At 68.2% G+C, this 15,216-nt stretch overlaps 1 protein-coding gene across 4 annotated transcripts in view; it reads left to right on the plus strand.

Moving 5' to 3' along the window:
• Positions 1-1,542: 1,542 nt before the first annotated feature.
• Positions 1,543-15,216, plus strand: part of LOC132215894 (cadherin EGF LAG seven-pass G-type receptor 3) — a 36,687-nt gene continuing 23,013 nt past the window's right edge. The window contains exons 1-17 of one of the 4 annotated variants that reach the window (XM_059664837.1): positions 1,543-5,932; positions 7,320-7,970; positions 8,578-8,803; positions 9,047-9,162; positions 9,447-9,535; positions 9,640-9,797; positions 10,217-10,380; positions 10,633-10,758; positions 10,845-11,014; positions 11,305-11,490; positions 12,185-12,301; positions 12,581-12,752; positions 12,896-13,037; positions 13,129-13,249; positions 13,551-13,734; positions 13,892-13,993; positions 14,197-14,211. In XM_059664837.1, the coding sequence (XP_059520820.1) occupies positions 2,224-5,932; positions 7,320-7,970; positions 8,578-8,803; positions 9,047-9,162; positions 9,447-9,535; positions 9,640-9,797; positions 10,217-10,380; positions 10,633-10,758; positions 10,845-11,014; positions 11,305-11,490; positions 12,185-12,301; positions 12,581-12,752; positions 12,896-13,037; positions 13,129-13,249; positions 13,551-13,734; positions 13,892-13,993; positions 14,197-14,211 (6,448 nt within the window). In that variant the 5' untranslated portion in view covers positions 1,543-2,223. The remainder of the gene's footprint in view (positions 5,933-7,319; positions 7,971-8,577; positions 8,804-9,046; positions 9,163-9,446; positions 9,536-9,639; positions 9,798-10,216; positions 10,381-10,632; positions 10,759-10,844; positions 11,015-11,304; positions 11,491-12,184; positions 12,302-12,580; positions 12,753-12,895; positions 13,038-13,128; positions 13,250-13,550; positions 13,735-13,891; positions 13,994-14,196; positions 14,212-15,216) is intronic. The other 3 variants (XM_059664840.1, XM_059664839.1, XM_059664845.1) reach the window with 3 other exon arrangements.

Below are 15,216 nucleotides of genomic sequence, written 5' to 3' on the forward strand. Positions count from 1 at the left end.
TCCACACATTCAGAATCATCCCTGATATTGTGACTTCCGGTCACGAGCTTTGTTTTCTCATCGGGATGCGGAAGGCAGAGGGCCTCTCCCACCAAGACTAATGCAGCAGCGCAGCGGGCGAGGGACGGGGCCCTGGGAGGCGAGAGCGCTGGCCGGGGAGCCCCTGGGAGCAAAGCAGGGGCGGCTGGTGGGCGTCCTTCCCTTCACCGCCCGCTCCCAGCAGGTTGGGCAGAGCCTCACCTGGACGGAGGAGGGGCTGACGCCGTGTTTGGCCCAGGGAAAGTCTCAGCCTGGTCCCTCTTCTCCCTGGAGGCACTGGCTTCCAGCCCGCCCCTTTCTCCTGGGAGCTGGAGGCAGAGAACCGGTTCTCTTCCCGAAACACAAGGCCGGGCTGTGCCCCCTGGACCAGTGCTGGCGCTTAGGGACGCTGGTCCGGTGGCCGGAGGACCAGAGGCCGCCGCCAGCTGCCCAAGGGGACTCCGCTCTGTTTGAAAGGGACGCAGACGCTCCACACTCACGCCCTTAGGGACCCAGACCTGCATCCGGGGAAGCTCCGGCCGCAGGGGGTCCCCAGGTGCAGAGACTGGGGCCAAGCACCGCTGGAGCTCACCCGCCTCCGGGCCCAGCCAGGCGAAGCGCTCGGGAGGTGGAACCCCGGGAACCCCGGGAACCCCGCCTCCCGGAAGCGAAGGAGTCGAGAGGCCAACGAGCGCGCCGTCTGATTGGCTGGTGGTGATGTCATAGTTACCGTTTGGGAGGGCAAGAGGCCTTGGGCAGGGGTTCTCCGCTGGGTCCAAGCAGGAGCCGCACCCCTGGGTGTCCGGGGCCCTAGAGCGACCCCCGCCGCGGTCCTGGGGCGCCCACACCCTTTGACCGGGCGCTGCAGGCTGTGGTCGCTGCTGCCCTTGCAGGCCACTTGGTGGAGCGGCTCCCGAGTGTCTTCCCGGCTCCGCTGGGGCCTTCGGAGCGCCCTGGGCCCGGACAGTGCGTCCCGTCGCGGGCAGAGCCTCACGTTGTGCCCAAGAGACTTTCTGATCGGGGCGCTCGCGCTCGGCGTCCACCCCGCCCCGCTGTCCTGTGACGTCCATTCCGCTGCGCCTGCCCATTGGCCGGACGGTACCCGCTGGCGCCCGGAGGGGCCCGGCGGAGGAGAGCTGGGTTGTACGGCGGGAGAGGATTGAGCTTCCGTTAGTCCCGTCAGCGGTTAAAGCGGTCTCAGCGGAGGAGCAGCCGGGATCCGAGGAGCCGGGCCTACAGCCGCGGGGCCACGCCGGCCTCCACGGGGCATCCCGGAGCACTGGGGTCCGTGCCCCGGAGAGAGGGGTGCAGCCTCCGGTGGGGGATCCCCCAGCGCCGGAGACTGCGGGGGGCTGTCAAGGCCGGGAAGGGGTGGCCTCTGCTCCCGCCCCGGGCAGGGCAGGTCACCTCCCGTTCCTGCTCCACACAAGGAGGTGGACAGTCGCGACGTTTCATGATTTAAAACTCGCTGATGGAAGAGTTAAAGCTATTGTTCAGGCTGCTGGTGCCCAGCTCCCCCCCATCGCCCCCCAACACCCCCGCCCCAGGGTCCTGAGGACGCTCACTGCGTCACACATTCTCACCGAAATCCGGAACGAGCTTCGGAACTGGGGCTTGGGAAGGGGCACCAGAGGCCTGTCGGCGGAAGAAGGGAGGGGATAAAGTTACATTTGAAAAAAAGAGGAAGAAAGGGTGGGAGAGGGAGCTGGGACCTCGCCCTGTCAGGAGGGAGGCGGGCGAGGGCGGAGCCCACGTGCGAGGAGGCTGCACCCACAGCGGCCGCTCCCCGCGCCCGTTCAGCACCGCGGGCAGCGCCTCTGCGTTGCCCTCAGTAAAGATGGCGGCGTCGGCGTCGGCGATCGGAGCTGCCATGCGCCGCGGCCTGTACCACCGGGTTCGAGGTTTCGGGCGGAGGCGGAACGAACCATCGCGGCGGCCGGGAGCCATGTTGGAGCGGCGGGAGGCGGCGGCGGCGCCCGGGATGCTGCGGTGGGGGCGGCCGAGCCCGGGGCCGCACTCCACAGGGGCTCCGGCCGCGGAGTAGATGGTGGCCGGAGCGGGGCGGCGGGGGCGCGGAGCGACAGGCCGAGCGGCGCGGGGCCGGGGCGGCGGCGGGGGCCCGGGAGGGGGCCCGAGCGGCGGGGCGGGCCCCAGGCCCGGACCAGGGCGGGGGACGGTGGAGGCCGAGTGGGGAGGCGGGGGGCGATGGAGAGGCGGCCGCCGCGGTGGGGCCTCAGGGGGCCGACGGCCGCGCTGCTCCCGCTCCTGCTCCTCTCTTTGTTCCCTCTCAGCCGGGAGGAGCTGGGGGGCGCCGGGGGCCGCGGCTGGGGCGCGGAGGTGGCTGCTGCCCCGGAGCCCGGGGCGCGGGTCGGTGGCGGGGCCTTAGCTCTTTGTCCCGAGTCTCCCGGTGCCCGGGAGGACGGGGAGCCTGGCCCGGGAGTTGGGGAGCCTGTCTTCGTGGGGCTCCGAGGGGGGAAGCCAAGCGCCCAGAGTGGCCGAGGGTCCCCTGGGCAACCGGATGCGGGGCTGGGGGCGGAATACGGGGGCCAGGCACCCGGGAGCCGCGGGCGAGGGGCCGGCCAGGGCCCGGGGTCTCCGTTATGCTGGCGCCCGGAGGTTCCCGCCTGCGGACGGACAGGACCATCACGAAGAGACAGTTTGTCGCCAGAGGCTCCGTCCCCAGGGGTCCCGGCCCCAGCGAACAGCTTGCCCTTCCCTTCGGACCTTCTGGTTCGGCCCCAGAGGCATGCTGGGAGAAGCGCCCCCCAAAAAGTGGGAACCACGCGATGCTGCGGGGAATTGTGGGTGCCGGGGCGCAGGGGCCAAAGCGAGAGAATCCTGGGCCCCCGAGCCGAGAGGACGATCTCCCGGGCGGACTGTCCTCCCGGGGCCGCGGGGCCTGGCGCGGGCCCGGCTTCAGCACCGCGCACGGCCAGGACAGCTCCCGCGCCGGGTTCAGCACCGCGTGGTGACCGGACAGCTCCCGGGTCGGCGCCCGAGCGCATGCGCCCCCGCGGCCTCTTCCGCCGCCGCTTCCCCCCGCTGCGCCCGGGGGTCCCGGCCCCGCCCGGCCCCTGGAGGACACCCCTGACGAGCCGGGCCCGCCCCCGTCGCGCCGCCAACCGCCACCCGCAGTTCCCGCAGTACAACTACCAGGCGCTCGTGCCCGAGAACCAGGCGGCGGGCACCGCGGTGCTGCGCGTGGCGGCGCAGGACCCGGACGCGGGCGAGGCGGGGCGCCTGGTGTACTCGCTGGCTGCGCTCATGAACAGCCGCTCCCTGGAGCTGTTCAGCATCGACCCGCAGAGCGGCCTCATCCGCACGGAGGCCGCGCTGGACCGCGAGAGCATGGAGCGCCACTACCTGCGCGTGACGGCGCAGGACCACGGCTCGCCGCGCCTCTCGGCCACCACCATGGTGGCCGTGACGGTGGCCGACCGCAACGATCACGCGCCGGTGTTTGAGCAGTCCCAGTACCGGGAGACGCTGCGCGAGAACGTGGAGGAGGGCTACCCCATCCTGCAGTTGCGAGCCACCGACGGCGACGCGCCCCCGAACGCCAACCTGCGTTACCGCTTCGTGGAGCCGCTCGCTCCGCGCGCCGCCGCGGCCGCCGCTGCCTTTGAGATCGACTCGCGCTCGGGCCTCATTAGCACCAGCGGCCGCGTGGACCGGGAGCACATGGAGAGCTACGAGCTGGTCGTCGAGGCCAGCGACCAGGGCCAGGAGCCCGGGCCGCGCTCGGCCACCGTGCGTGTGCACATCACCGTCTTGGATGAAAACGACAACGCGCCGCAGTTCAGCGAGAAGCGGTACGTGGCTCAGGTGCGCGAGGACGTGCGCCCCCACACGGTGGTGCTGCGCGTCACGGCCACGGACCGCGACAAGGACGCCAACGGCCTGGTGCACTACAACATCATCAGCGGCAACAGCCGCGGCCACTTCGCCATCGACAGCCTCACGGGGGAGATCCAGGTGATGGCCCCGCTGGATTTTGAGACCGAACGCGAGTACGCTCTGCGCATCCGGGCGCAGGACGCCGGCCGGCCCCCGCTGTCCAACAACACGGGCCTGGCCAGCATCCAGGTGGTGGACATCAATGACCACGCGCCCATATTTGTCAGCACGCCCTTCCAGGTGTCCGTCTTGGAAAACGCGCCCCTGGGCCACTCGGTCATCCACATCCAGGCGGTGGACGCAGACCACGGGGAGAACGCCAGGCTGGAGTACGCGCTGACCGGGGTGGCCCCCGACACGCCCTTCGTCATCAACAGTGCGACTGGCTGGGTCTCTGTGAGCGGCCCGCTGGACCGCGAGTCTGTGGAGCATTACTTCTTCGGGGTGGAGGCCCGAGACCATGGCTCGCCTGCGCTGTCCTCCTCCGCCAGCGTCACGGTGACGGTGCTGGACGTGAACGACAACCGGCCGGAGTTCACCACGAAGGAGTACCACCTGCGGCTGAACGAGGATGCCGCCGTGGGCACCAGTGTGGTCAGCGTGACCGCCGTGGACCGTGATGCCAACAGTGCCATCAGCTACCAGATCACGGGCGGCAACACCCGCAACCGCTTTGCCATCAGCACCCAGGGCGGGGCGGGGCTGGTGACCCTGGCCCTGCCCCTGGACTACAAGCAGGAGCGCTACTTCAGGCTGGTGCTCACCGCCTCCGACCGGGCCCTGCATGACCACTGCTACGTGCACGTCAACATCACCGACGCCAACACCCACCGGCCTGTCTTCCAGAGCGCCCACTACTCCGTGAGCGTGGACGAGGACCGGCCCGTGGGCAGCACCGTGGTGGTCATCAGCGCCTCTGACGACGATGTGGGTGAGAACGCGCGCATCACCTACCTGCTGGAGGACCACCTGCCCCAGTTCCGCATCGACGCCGACTCGGGGGCCATCACGCTGCAGGCCCCGCTGGACTACGAGGACCAGGTGACCTACACGCTGGCCATCACCGCGCGAGACAACGGCATCCCACAGAAGGCGGACACCACCTACGTGGAGGTGACGGTCGGTGATGTGAACGATAACGCCCCGCAGTTCGTGGCCCCCCGCTACACGGGGCTGGTCTCGGAGGACGCCCCGCCTTTCACCAGCGTCCTGCAGATCTCAGCCACTGACCGGGACGCTCACGCCAACGGCCGGGTCCAGTACACGTTCCAGAACGGGGAAGATGGGGATGGGGATTTTACCATCGAGCCCACCTCGGGCATCGTCCGCTCGGTGAGGCGGCTGGATCGGGAGGCCCGGCCAGTGTACGCGCTGACGGCCTACGCTGTGGACCGAGGCGTGCCTCCGCTTCGGACGCCGGTCAGCATCCAGGTGACCGTGCGGGACGTGAACGACAACGCCCCCGTCTTCCCCGCTGAGGAGTTCGAGGTTCGGGTGAAGGAGAACAGCATCGTGGGCTCGGTGGTGGCCCAGATCACGGCGGCGGACCCCGACGAGGGCCCCAACGCCCACGTCATGTACCAGATCGTGGAGGGGAACATCCCGGAGCTGTTCCAGATGGACATCTTCTCCGGGGAGCTGACGGCGCTCGTCGACCTGGACTACGAGGCTCGCCAGGAGTACGTGATCGTGGTGCAGGCCACGTCCGCCCCGCTGGTCAGCCGGGCCACCGTGCACGTCCGCCTCGTCGACCAGAACGACAACAGCCCTGTGCTCAACAACTTCCAGATCCTCTTCAACAACTACGTGTCCAACCGCTCGGACACCTTCCCCTCCGGCGTCATCGGGCGCATCCCAGCGTACGACCCCGACGTCTCCGACCACCTCTTCTACTCGTTTGAGCGCGGCAACGAGCTGCAGCTGCTGGTGGTCAACCAGACCAGCGGGGAGCTTCGGCTCAGCCGCAAGCTGGACAACAACCGCCCGCTGGTGGCCTCCATGTTGGTGACCGTCACAGGTAAGGGGTGGGGGCAGGCAAGTGACTTGTCCTGGCCTCCGGGGCTCCACAGGGCACCTCAAACCCAAGAGGGATCTCCGTGCCTTCTAAGAATCCCGGCACCGCCCGGGATCTGCCATAGGCCTCACAGGTTAGGTTCATACAGTCCCTGCTTAGGCTCTTGGGAAGTCTCTACAGAAAAAAGAGTGAGCTACTACCCCAGGGATGGCCCCTCCCTCCAAAGGCTGGAGGTCCTGGGTGAATGGTCTGGAGGTCACAGAAAAGCCGGCAGAGGCCAGCCAGCCCGCACCACACCCCTGTCCAGAAGATGGGTTCCTTTGGGTCCACTCTGCCCCTCACCCCTCCGTGCGGGAGAGGGGAGCCAGTGGTTTAGCGGTCAGAAACAGCAGCGTACTCTGGCAGCTTCGGGCAGAGGGGGCCGCATTGGCCTGGCTACGATCCAAGGGACTGACCAGGCCCTGCCCTTTGGGAAAACACGCAGAGGCCCACCTGCCTCCTTCCCGTCCGCACAGCGGGTGTCAGAGCCCCTCCTGGGAGCTGCCGTGGGGAGGCTCTGGAGGCTGCGGAGGCCGGAGACAGGCGGTCCTGGCGTCCGCTCTGCAGTGTGGGGCCTGGTCCTGGCCCTGCCGAAGCACTCAGCTTAGGCACCAACCCACCAGCCCTCACCATGTGCTGGGGGTAGTGGCTGGGGCCTGGCACATGACCAGCGTGTGCCATGGTCTGGGGACAGGCGTATAAGCCCCTCATCCTCATTTCCGGGGGGCCACTGAGATCGAAGGACCCGGGTCTGGGGTGATGGGCAACTTGCTGAGGGTGGGAGAGGTTGGGGTGCACAACCCTCCTGGTGCGAGGGAGCTGACTGACCTGAGGGGGTGGGTTGAGGGGTTACAGGGCCTGGGCCAGGGGAAAGCAGTTGCTGACAGAGATAGGGATGGGTGACCCCTGACCTAGAAGCCTCTGTGTTTTGGAGGGTGTCTGGCTGGTTCTGCAGTGCTGGGGGTGGGGGAGGATGGGTGGTCAGTGTCCTGAGTGGGGTGGCCTGCTGGCTAGGATAACTTGGGCAAGGGTGAGTTGCACTTCCGACTCTCTCGCGTTCTGTTGGAGGAGTGGCTTGCCGACCTCCGGGCACTGGGTGGGGAGGGTTGCTGGCTGGTCCCTGGCCCAGGCCCCTCCTTGTGTTGGAGGGAGGCGAGAGGAAGCAGCAACTTGCTGACCCCTTGACAGGGAGAGCTGGGTCCACCAGGGCCACAGTGGTCACGAGTCCCTTGGCAGGTCAGCCTGCTGACTCGGGGGCCAGCGCACTGGGCAGTCACTGGCCCGAGCCCTCTGTGTCCCAGGGAGGGCCGCTGCTGACCCCAGGCTGACCCTGCCCCTCCCCCGCCCGCAGACGGGCTGCACAGCGTGACGGCGCAGTGCGTGCTGCGCGTGGCCATCATCACGGAGGAGCTGCTGGCCAACAGCCTGACCGTGCGCCTCGAGAACATGTGGCAGGAGCGCTTCCTGTCCCCGCTGCTGGGCCACTTCCTGGAAGGCGTGGCCGCGGTGCTCGCCACGCCCGCCGAGGACGTCTTCATCTTCAACATCCAGAACGACACGGACGTGGGGGGCGCCGTGCTCAACGTGAGCTTCTCGGCGCTGGCGCCGCGCGGGGCGGGGGTGGGCGCTGCGGGGCCCTGGTTCAGCTCCGAGGAGCTGCAGGAGCAGCTGTACGTGCGCCGCGCGGCGCTCGCCGCCCGCTCGCTGCTCGACGTGCTGCCCTTCGACGACAACGTGTGCCTGCGCGAGCCCTGCGAGAACTACATGAAGTGCGTGTCGGTGCTGCGCTTCGACTCGTCCGCGCCCTTCCTGGCCTCGGCCTCCACGCTCTTCCGCCCCATCCAGCCCATCGCCGGCCTGCGCTGCCGCTGCCCGCTCGGCTTCACCGGAGACTTCTGCGAGACCGAGCTGGACCTCTGCTACTCCAACCCCTGCCGCAACGGCGGCGCCTGCGCGCGGCGGGAGGGCGGCTACACGTGCGTCTGCCGCCCGCGCTTCACGGGTGAGCCCGCCCGCGGGGCTGGGGCCGGCCAGGCCCGGGAGCCTCAGGCAGAGCGCGAGGGCGGGACCACAGTGCCGGGAGGACGGGGATGAAGGAACCGGCACGGGCGGGGCGCGGTGGGACCAGAGCTGGTGAGCCTGGCCCTGGGGGAGTCAAGGGCCACCGGTACCCAAGGCCTCGGTCAGGGCTGAGGCTGTGAAGGAGGCGTGGCCAGGCCGGGGGGCGGGGCTGTGAGCGTCAGTTGTAGTGGGAGGGGCGGGGACCACGGGGCTTGGTCAGAGTGGGGGCGGGCCCAGATCAAGGGCGTGGCTAGACTCTGACTGGGGGTGGTTAGGTATGGGCGGGACTAGACAGAGGGTGCGGTTAGAATCGGGGGCGGGGCCACTGACTGGGCGGTGTTGTGGTGGGCGGGGCCAGACAGGGGGCGTGGTTAGAGGCTGGGTGGGCGGGGCCAGTGGCTGGGCGTGGTTGGGTGGGCGGCCCAGACGGGGGCGTGTCACTTAAGCGCCAGACCCTTCCGAGGCGTTGAAACCCGCCTGGGAGCCCTGAGCCTCGGGAGCGGGGGCGGAGGGGCCTGGAGTGGTGGTGACCGCGGCTCCACCCGCAGGAGAGGACTGCGAGCTGGATACGGAGGCCGGACGCTGCGTGCCCGGCGTCTGCCGCAACGGGGGCACCTGCGCGGACGGGCCCTACGGCGGGTTCCGCTGCCAGTGCCCGGCGGGCGGCGCCTTCGAGGGCCCGCGCTGCGAGGTGTCGGCTCGCTCCTTCCCGCCCAGTTCGTTTGTCATGTTCCGGGGCCTGCGGCAGCGCTTCCACCTCACGCTGTCCCTCTCGTAGGTGCCCGCCCCGCACCCCTGCGGCCTCCACGCGTCCCTCCTACTGCCCGACCCCGCCTCCGACTCCTGCCGCCCCTCCCCGCCCTGCCCGGGCGGTCACTCTGCAGCGCCCCCTCCCTCACCGCTTCCTCCTACCCCAGCCTGGGCTCCCTCCCCGCCAGCCTTGTCGCAGGGATGGTGGGTGCGAGGTGGGTGCGAGGAGTGTGTGGCTTGTGACTCGCCCTGCCCACCCCCACCCAGGTTTGCAACAGTGCAGCCCAGCGGGCTGCTCTTCTACAACGGGCGTCTGAACGAGAAGCACGACTTCCTGGCCTTGGAGATCGTGGCTGGGCAAGTGCGGCTCACCTACTCCACAGGTGGGTGCCCCGGGGGGTGTGGGCAGCGGTGCACGTGTGTGGGAGCCAGTGCAGCCCCAACCCCCTGAGGGACCTGCACACCCGCCTCCATGGCCGCAGAGCGGTGAGAACCTGATTCCGGGGAGAGTCCGTCTCCAGGGTGCGTGCTGCTGTCTGCCCCAGGCACTCCGGTGCAGCAGTGTGGTCACCGTGTGTGGGCTGATCGGATGCAACAGCGTCACCCTGGGGGTGGCTGTGCCTACATGACTTGGGGGGGTCAACCCCCACACGCATCATCCCAACAGGTGAGTCCAGCACGGTGGTCAGCCCCACAGTTCCAGGGGGCCTGAGTGACGGGCAGTGGCACACGGTGCACCTGAGATACTACAACAAGGTGGGCATCCCCTCGGCCTGGGCGTGGGGGGGAGCCGGATGCCAAGTCCTGCCCCTCGGGGGTCCCCCCGGGGGCCCTGCTGAGCGGTGCGCCTGGGTCTCTAGCCCCGGACAGATGCCCTGGGGGCAGCTCAGGGCCCCTCCAAGGACAAGGTGGCCGTGCTGAGCGTGGATGACTGTGACGTGGCCGTGGCTCTGCAGTTTGGAGCTGAGATCGGAAACTACTCGTGCGCGGCTGCTGGCACGCAGACCAGCTCCAAGAAGTGAGGCCCAGCCCTGCCCCCTTGCCCTCTGCTGGGCAAAGCCCGCCAGCCTGTCACACACCCCACTTCGCACTCCCGCCCGCCAAGCTCCCACCCTTCCCCAGACCACCAGGTTTCCGCTCCCCACAAGGACCCTGAGACCCCACCTCACCTCTTCTCCCTCCGCCACCCCAGACACCACGTGCCTCGCTCTCTCATCCTGACCCTGAGCCCGCTCTCCCCCCTCCCCCCAGACTCTGCCCATCATGAGCTCCTTTGCGCCCCCACCTGAAGTAAGGCCCCAGCAGCTCCCCCAGCCAGGCCTCCTCAATGACCTCGCCCTCTAAGTCCTACCCCCACACCTCCTATGACCCCCTCCCCCCAGGAGCAACCCTACCCTGGCTCCAGTCCCAGCAATGACCTGGACCCCTGACCCCCAGGTCCCTGGACCTGACAGGCCCTCTGCTCCTGGGGGGTGTCCCCAACCTCCCCGAGAACTTCCCCGTGTCCCACAAGGACTTCGTCGGCTGCATGCGGGACCTGCACATTGATGGCCGCCAAGTGGACATGGCGGCCTTCGTGGCCAACAACGGCACTGTGGCAGGTAGGCGTTCCTGTCCTCGGGTGGGGCGGGGCCGCGAGTGACTCCCCCGCTCACGGTCTCCTCTGGTGGCCAGCACGGCTCCGGTAGCTCCCACAACGGGCCTGCACAGGGTCTGCACGGGCCCGCCTCCGTCCAGGTCCACCCGCGGGACCTGGGGCTGAGATCGTGGCCACTCGCGGTCCCTGTGGACCCCCAGGTCCTGCCCGCGCTGTGCCCCTCGTCTCATACGCTCCCCGTGCCTTCCTCCCCCAGGCTGCCAGGCCAAGCTCCACTTCTGCGACTCGAACCCGTGCCAGAACCATGGCCGCTGCGCAGAGCGCTGGGGGGGCTTCAGCTGCGACTGTCCTGTGGGCTTCGGCGGCCGAGACTGTCGGCTCCGTGAGTGGGCGGCTGGGCCGGGGGGCTTGCAGGGCCGGCTCGGCTCCTGGGGGGGGCCGGTGACCTTGCCCCTTCCGTCTCCGCAGCCATGGCCCAGCCCCACCGTTTCCGCGGCAACGGCACCCTGAGCTGGGACTTCGGGAATGACGTGGTTGTGTCTGTGCCATGGTACCTGGGGCTGGCGTTCCGGACACGGGCGGCGCAGGGGGTCCTGATGCAAGTGCAGGCCGGGACGCACAGCACGCTCCTCTGCCAGGTGCGTCTGGCCCCCGGCCCCCGACCCTCTTTCCCACCGGGGCATCCTCCGCAGGCGCAGGGCATCTGTGTGGCTGCCCCACTCAGCGCCCCCTGGCCTGACCTCTGCTCCTTCACCCACTTCCGGCAGCATCGTGGCCCTGGGCGCAGGGCCTGTGTGCCCGATGTAGTCTTGCCCTGCTGTTCTACCCTCTGGTGTTCTCGACCTCTGAGCGCCCTGGCCTCACCTCCCGACACGCCCAGCCCTGGCCAAACGGGGTTCCTGACCCAGGTCTGTGCCTCTCCCCACAGTTGGATCGGGGGTTGCTGTCCCTGACGGTGAGCCGGGGCTCGGGCCGTGCTGCCCACCTCCTCCTGGACCAGGTGACCGTCAGCGACGGCAGGTGGCACGACCTGCGGCTGGAGCTGCAGGAGGAGCCAGGTGGCCGGCGGGGCCACCATGTCCTCATGGTCTCGCTGGACTTTAGCCTCTTCCAGGTCTGACCTCTGACCCTGCAGTCGTCCATTCTCAGTCTGCCAACCAGTTGATCCCGCCTCTAGTCCAGCTTCTCTCCGCCCCCCCCCCCCCGCGCCCACCCCCTCCTGTCCTGCTCCGAGCCCACCCGCAGCCCTCCTCATGGCAGGGGGGCTCCCGGAGTTCTGGCCCGGTCTTGGGTAGTCAGCACTTTGCCGGACTCTGGGAAACCCTTCTAATCGCCAGCCCCATCTCCCAGCTCAAATTGTGGGATTTCAGGGTCTGTTCTGGTCCAGGAGAAAGGGCCAATCTGAGCCCAGCTCTTTTTTTTAAGTATATTTTTATTGATTTCAGAGAAGGGAGAGGTAGAGAGAGAGAGAAACATCAGTGATGAGAGAATCTTTGATTGGCTGCCTCCTGCTCGCCCCCTCCTGGGGATCGAACCCGCAACCGGGGCATGTGCCCTTGACTGGAATCCAACGGGACCCTTCAGTCCGCAGGCCGACTCTCTATCCACTGGGCCACAGCAGCCAGGGCTGAGCCCAGTTGAACCCTTCCTGACCCATCCCCCTGCTCCAGCAGGTCCCTCATACTCAGGCCATCCCCTGGTACAGAGGAGCAGAGCAGGGTTGTGCAGGGCTAGGGCAAGGCCAAGACGGCCTCGGGGGGTAGGGTAGGGGTCCTCTCCCTCCTCAGTGCTGACTGCCCCTCCCGCAGGACACCATGGCAGTGGGGAGCGAGCTGCAGGGCCTGAAAGTGAAGCGACTCCATGTGGGAGGCCTGCCTGCCAGCAGCGGAGAGGAGGCTCCTCCGGGGCTGGTCGGCTGTGTCCAGGTGGGGTCAGCACGGGGTGACCTGGGCCTCGGGGTGAGCGGGGAGAGCAGGGCCTGGGGACCTGAGCAGCTGCGTTCACCTGGGGCGGGGGGCTGAGCCAGAGACAAGTCAAGCCTTTCTGTGCTGCTGGAGGCGAGAGTCCAGCTCCGATGGTCACGGGCCCTTAGAGGTCAGTGTCAGGGGCTGCACACTAGGGGCCCCTGGGCTGAATTAGGGACATGGGGTCGGGTCGGGTCGGGAGCTGCATGTCAGGGGTCATCAGGCCAGCTGTGTCCACAGGGGGTGTGGCTCGGCTCCACGCCTTTGGGGTCCCCAGCCCTGCACCCCCCCGCGCAGCGAGTGAACGTGGAACCTGGCTGTGTCGTGGACAGCGCCTGTGCGTCTGGGCCGTGCCCGCCCCACGCGGACTGCCGCGACCTCTGGCAGACGTTTTCCTGCACATGCTGGCCAGGTAGGGCCCGGGCGGGGCGTGATTGGGGGGCTGATGAAGACTCGGGGGCCTGGAGAGCCTGGAGGGGGAGGAGGAGGCCGAGGACGGCGCCGCTCCCTCCCGTGCCCTGTGGTCAGTGTCCTGAGCTCTGACCCGACCTGCAGGTTACTATGGCCCGGGCTGCGTGGACGCCTGCTTCCTGAACCCCTGTCAGAACCAGGGGTCCTGCCGGCATCTCCCAGGGGCCCCCCACGGCTACACCTGTGACTGTGTGGATGGCTATTTCGGGCAGCACTGTGAGCACAGGTAGGGGGCCAGGGGCCGAGATCAGGGAGGACCTGGGGGCGTTAGGAGGGCGCTGAGAGATCGGGGCATCTCACCGGCTGTGCACCCCCAGGATGGACCAGCAATGCCCGCGAGGCTGGTGGGGGAGCCCGACCTGCGGGCCCTGCAACTGTGACGTTCAGAAGGGCTTCGACCCCAACTGCAACAAGACTGACGGGCGGTGCCACTGCAAGGTGTGCCGGGGCACGGCCCCTGACCCCTGGCCTTGGAACTCTTCCCTAGCCATGATTTGTGATTCTTTTCCAGCTTGCTGACCTCTGCCCCCTGACTCAGGCCCTGACCCTTTACCCGTCCTGTGACCTAAGTGCCGTCTTTTGTCCTTGACATCTGACCCCTCCCTTAAGTTTCACTGAGGCCCGGCTTCCTTCTGGCCTGTGAGCATTGTTCTCTCGACCTTCGACCCTTCGTCCTGGGCTCTTCTTCCCCAAGCAAGCGTTGACCTCTGACCTCAGGCCCTGACCCCTTCTCAACCAGGAGTTCCACTACCGCCCCCGGGGCAGTGACGCCTGCCTGCCCTGCGACTGCTACCCCGTGGGCTCCACCTCGCGCTCCTGCGCCCCCCACAGTGGGCAGTGCCCCTGCCGCCCGGGCGCCCTCGGCCGCCAGTGCAACGGCTGTGACAGCCCTTTCGCCGAGGTGACGGCCAGCGGCTGCCGAGGTGAGCAGGCCAAGTGCTTTGGTGACCTGCCGCCGATCCGCTAGGCCAGCCGGGGAGGGGCGGGCTGTGAGCCGGGCTGGGTGGCGGAGGGGCCGTGGGAGAGGCTGTCACTGGCCCCTGCTCCTGGCCCCTGGCTCAGTGCCCCCTGTCTCCTTAGTGCTGTATGATGCCTGCCCCAAGTCGCTGCGAGCTGGTGTGTGGTGGCCCCAGACCAAGTTCGGCCTTCTGGCCTCAGTGCCCTGTCCCCGGGGGGCCCTGGGTGAGTATCTCAGAGCAGGCGCATTACTGAGGGGGGGCCTGTCCTTGGCCTGCGGTAGCCGCCTCTTCTTGAGACGGGCGGCCTGGTTCCTGTAGAGGTGGGAGCGGGGAGGGTTCAGGCGGGCCCCTCACTGCCTCCTAGGGGTTCCGTGTCCCTCCCCCACCTCACTGAGCCTCCGTCTGTTTCTCCTGGCTTCTGGGCAGGATTGCGGGGTGCAGGTAAGGGGTACGTGTTTGCTCAGGTGCGCTGCCCCCCCCACTGCCAAAGCTTTCGCAGATCCCCCTGCTGCCTGAAGCCCCTGCAGGCCCCTCCCACTGCCTGAGGCCTCTGAAAGCTACTCCTGACTGCTGGGGTCCCGGGGCCCCTTCTCTGCTGCCCTTGGTCCTCAGAGACCCTCCCCATGCCTGGAGACTCTGGCTGCCCCTCCCACCTCCTCAGGCCCTGAGGTCCCTGCAGGAACCTGTGTCCCTGCTGCCTGAGTTCCGCCTTCGAGGCTCCTACAGGCTCCTCCCCACGGCCTGAGGTCTCCCCCAAACCCTCCTCCTTGCCTGAGGTCCCTGCAGTGGCTGGACAGAGATCATCCGTGTGCATGCACATGTGTGTGTCTTTCTGTGCCTGCGCACGTGTCTGTGAGTCTGTCTTGGGGGGAGAGGACCCTGTGCTGATGGCTGCAAGCTCCCTCGTGGTCCAGGTCATTCTTATACGGCCCCCGCCCCAGTCTCATGGACAAGGAGAGACGGCAGCAGCCATGCCCGGGCAGTTAAAACCTGCGTGGAAACTTCTACCCTCACCAGTTTGGTCACAAAGTGCTCCTGGAGAATCTGGCCTGTGTGTGTATGTGTGTGTGTGTGCTTGTCCTGGTCCCCACACGTGTGTGTGCAGATAGGAGCATTGGGGTGTGTGTGCGCATGCGTGCGTGCCCTGGGCCGCATGCCTGGGAGCCTTTCCTGGCCTGTGTGTGCATGTGCGTGCGGACGTGTGCACAGGCCTGCCCTCGTGCTACCTTTTATCGCTGGTGGTTCAGAATGGCCAGACCCTCAGGAATTGCCTGGCAGCAGCTGGGGGCTGGGCTGCCTGCGCTGGGGCTGGGCTGCTCCGTCCAGGGCCTGACGGGCAGTCCTCTGGTCTCTGACTCAGAGCTTCCTCTGAGACGGGAGAAGGTGCGTGGCTACCTCCTCGGAAGGTGCCCCGGCCCCAGGCCTGACCAGGGCTCGCCTGCCCCC

The sequence above is a fragment of the Myotis daubentonii genome, chromosome 14 (assembly GCF_963259705.1).
Source record: "Myotis daubentonii chromosome 14, mMyoDau2.1, whole genome shotgun sequence".
NCBI classification, from domain to species: domain Eukaryota; kingdom Metazoa; phylum Chordata; class Mammalia; order Chiroptera; family Vespertilionidae; genus Myotis; species Myotis daubentonii.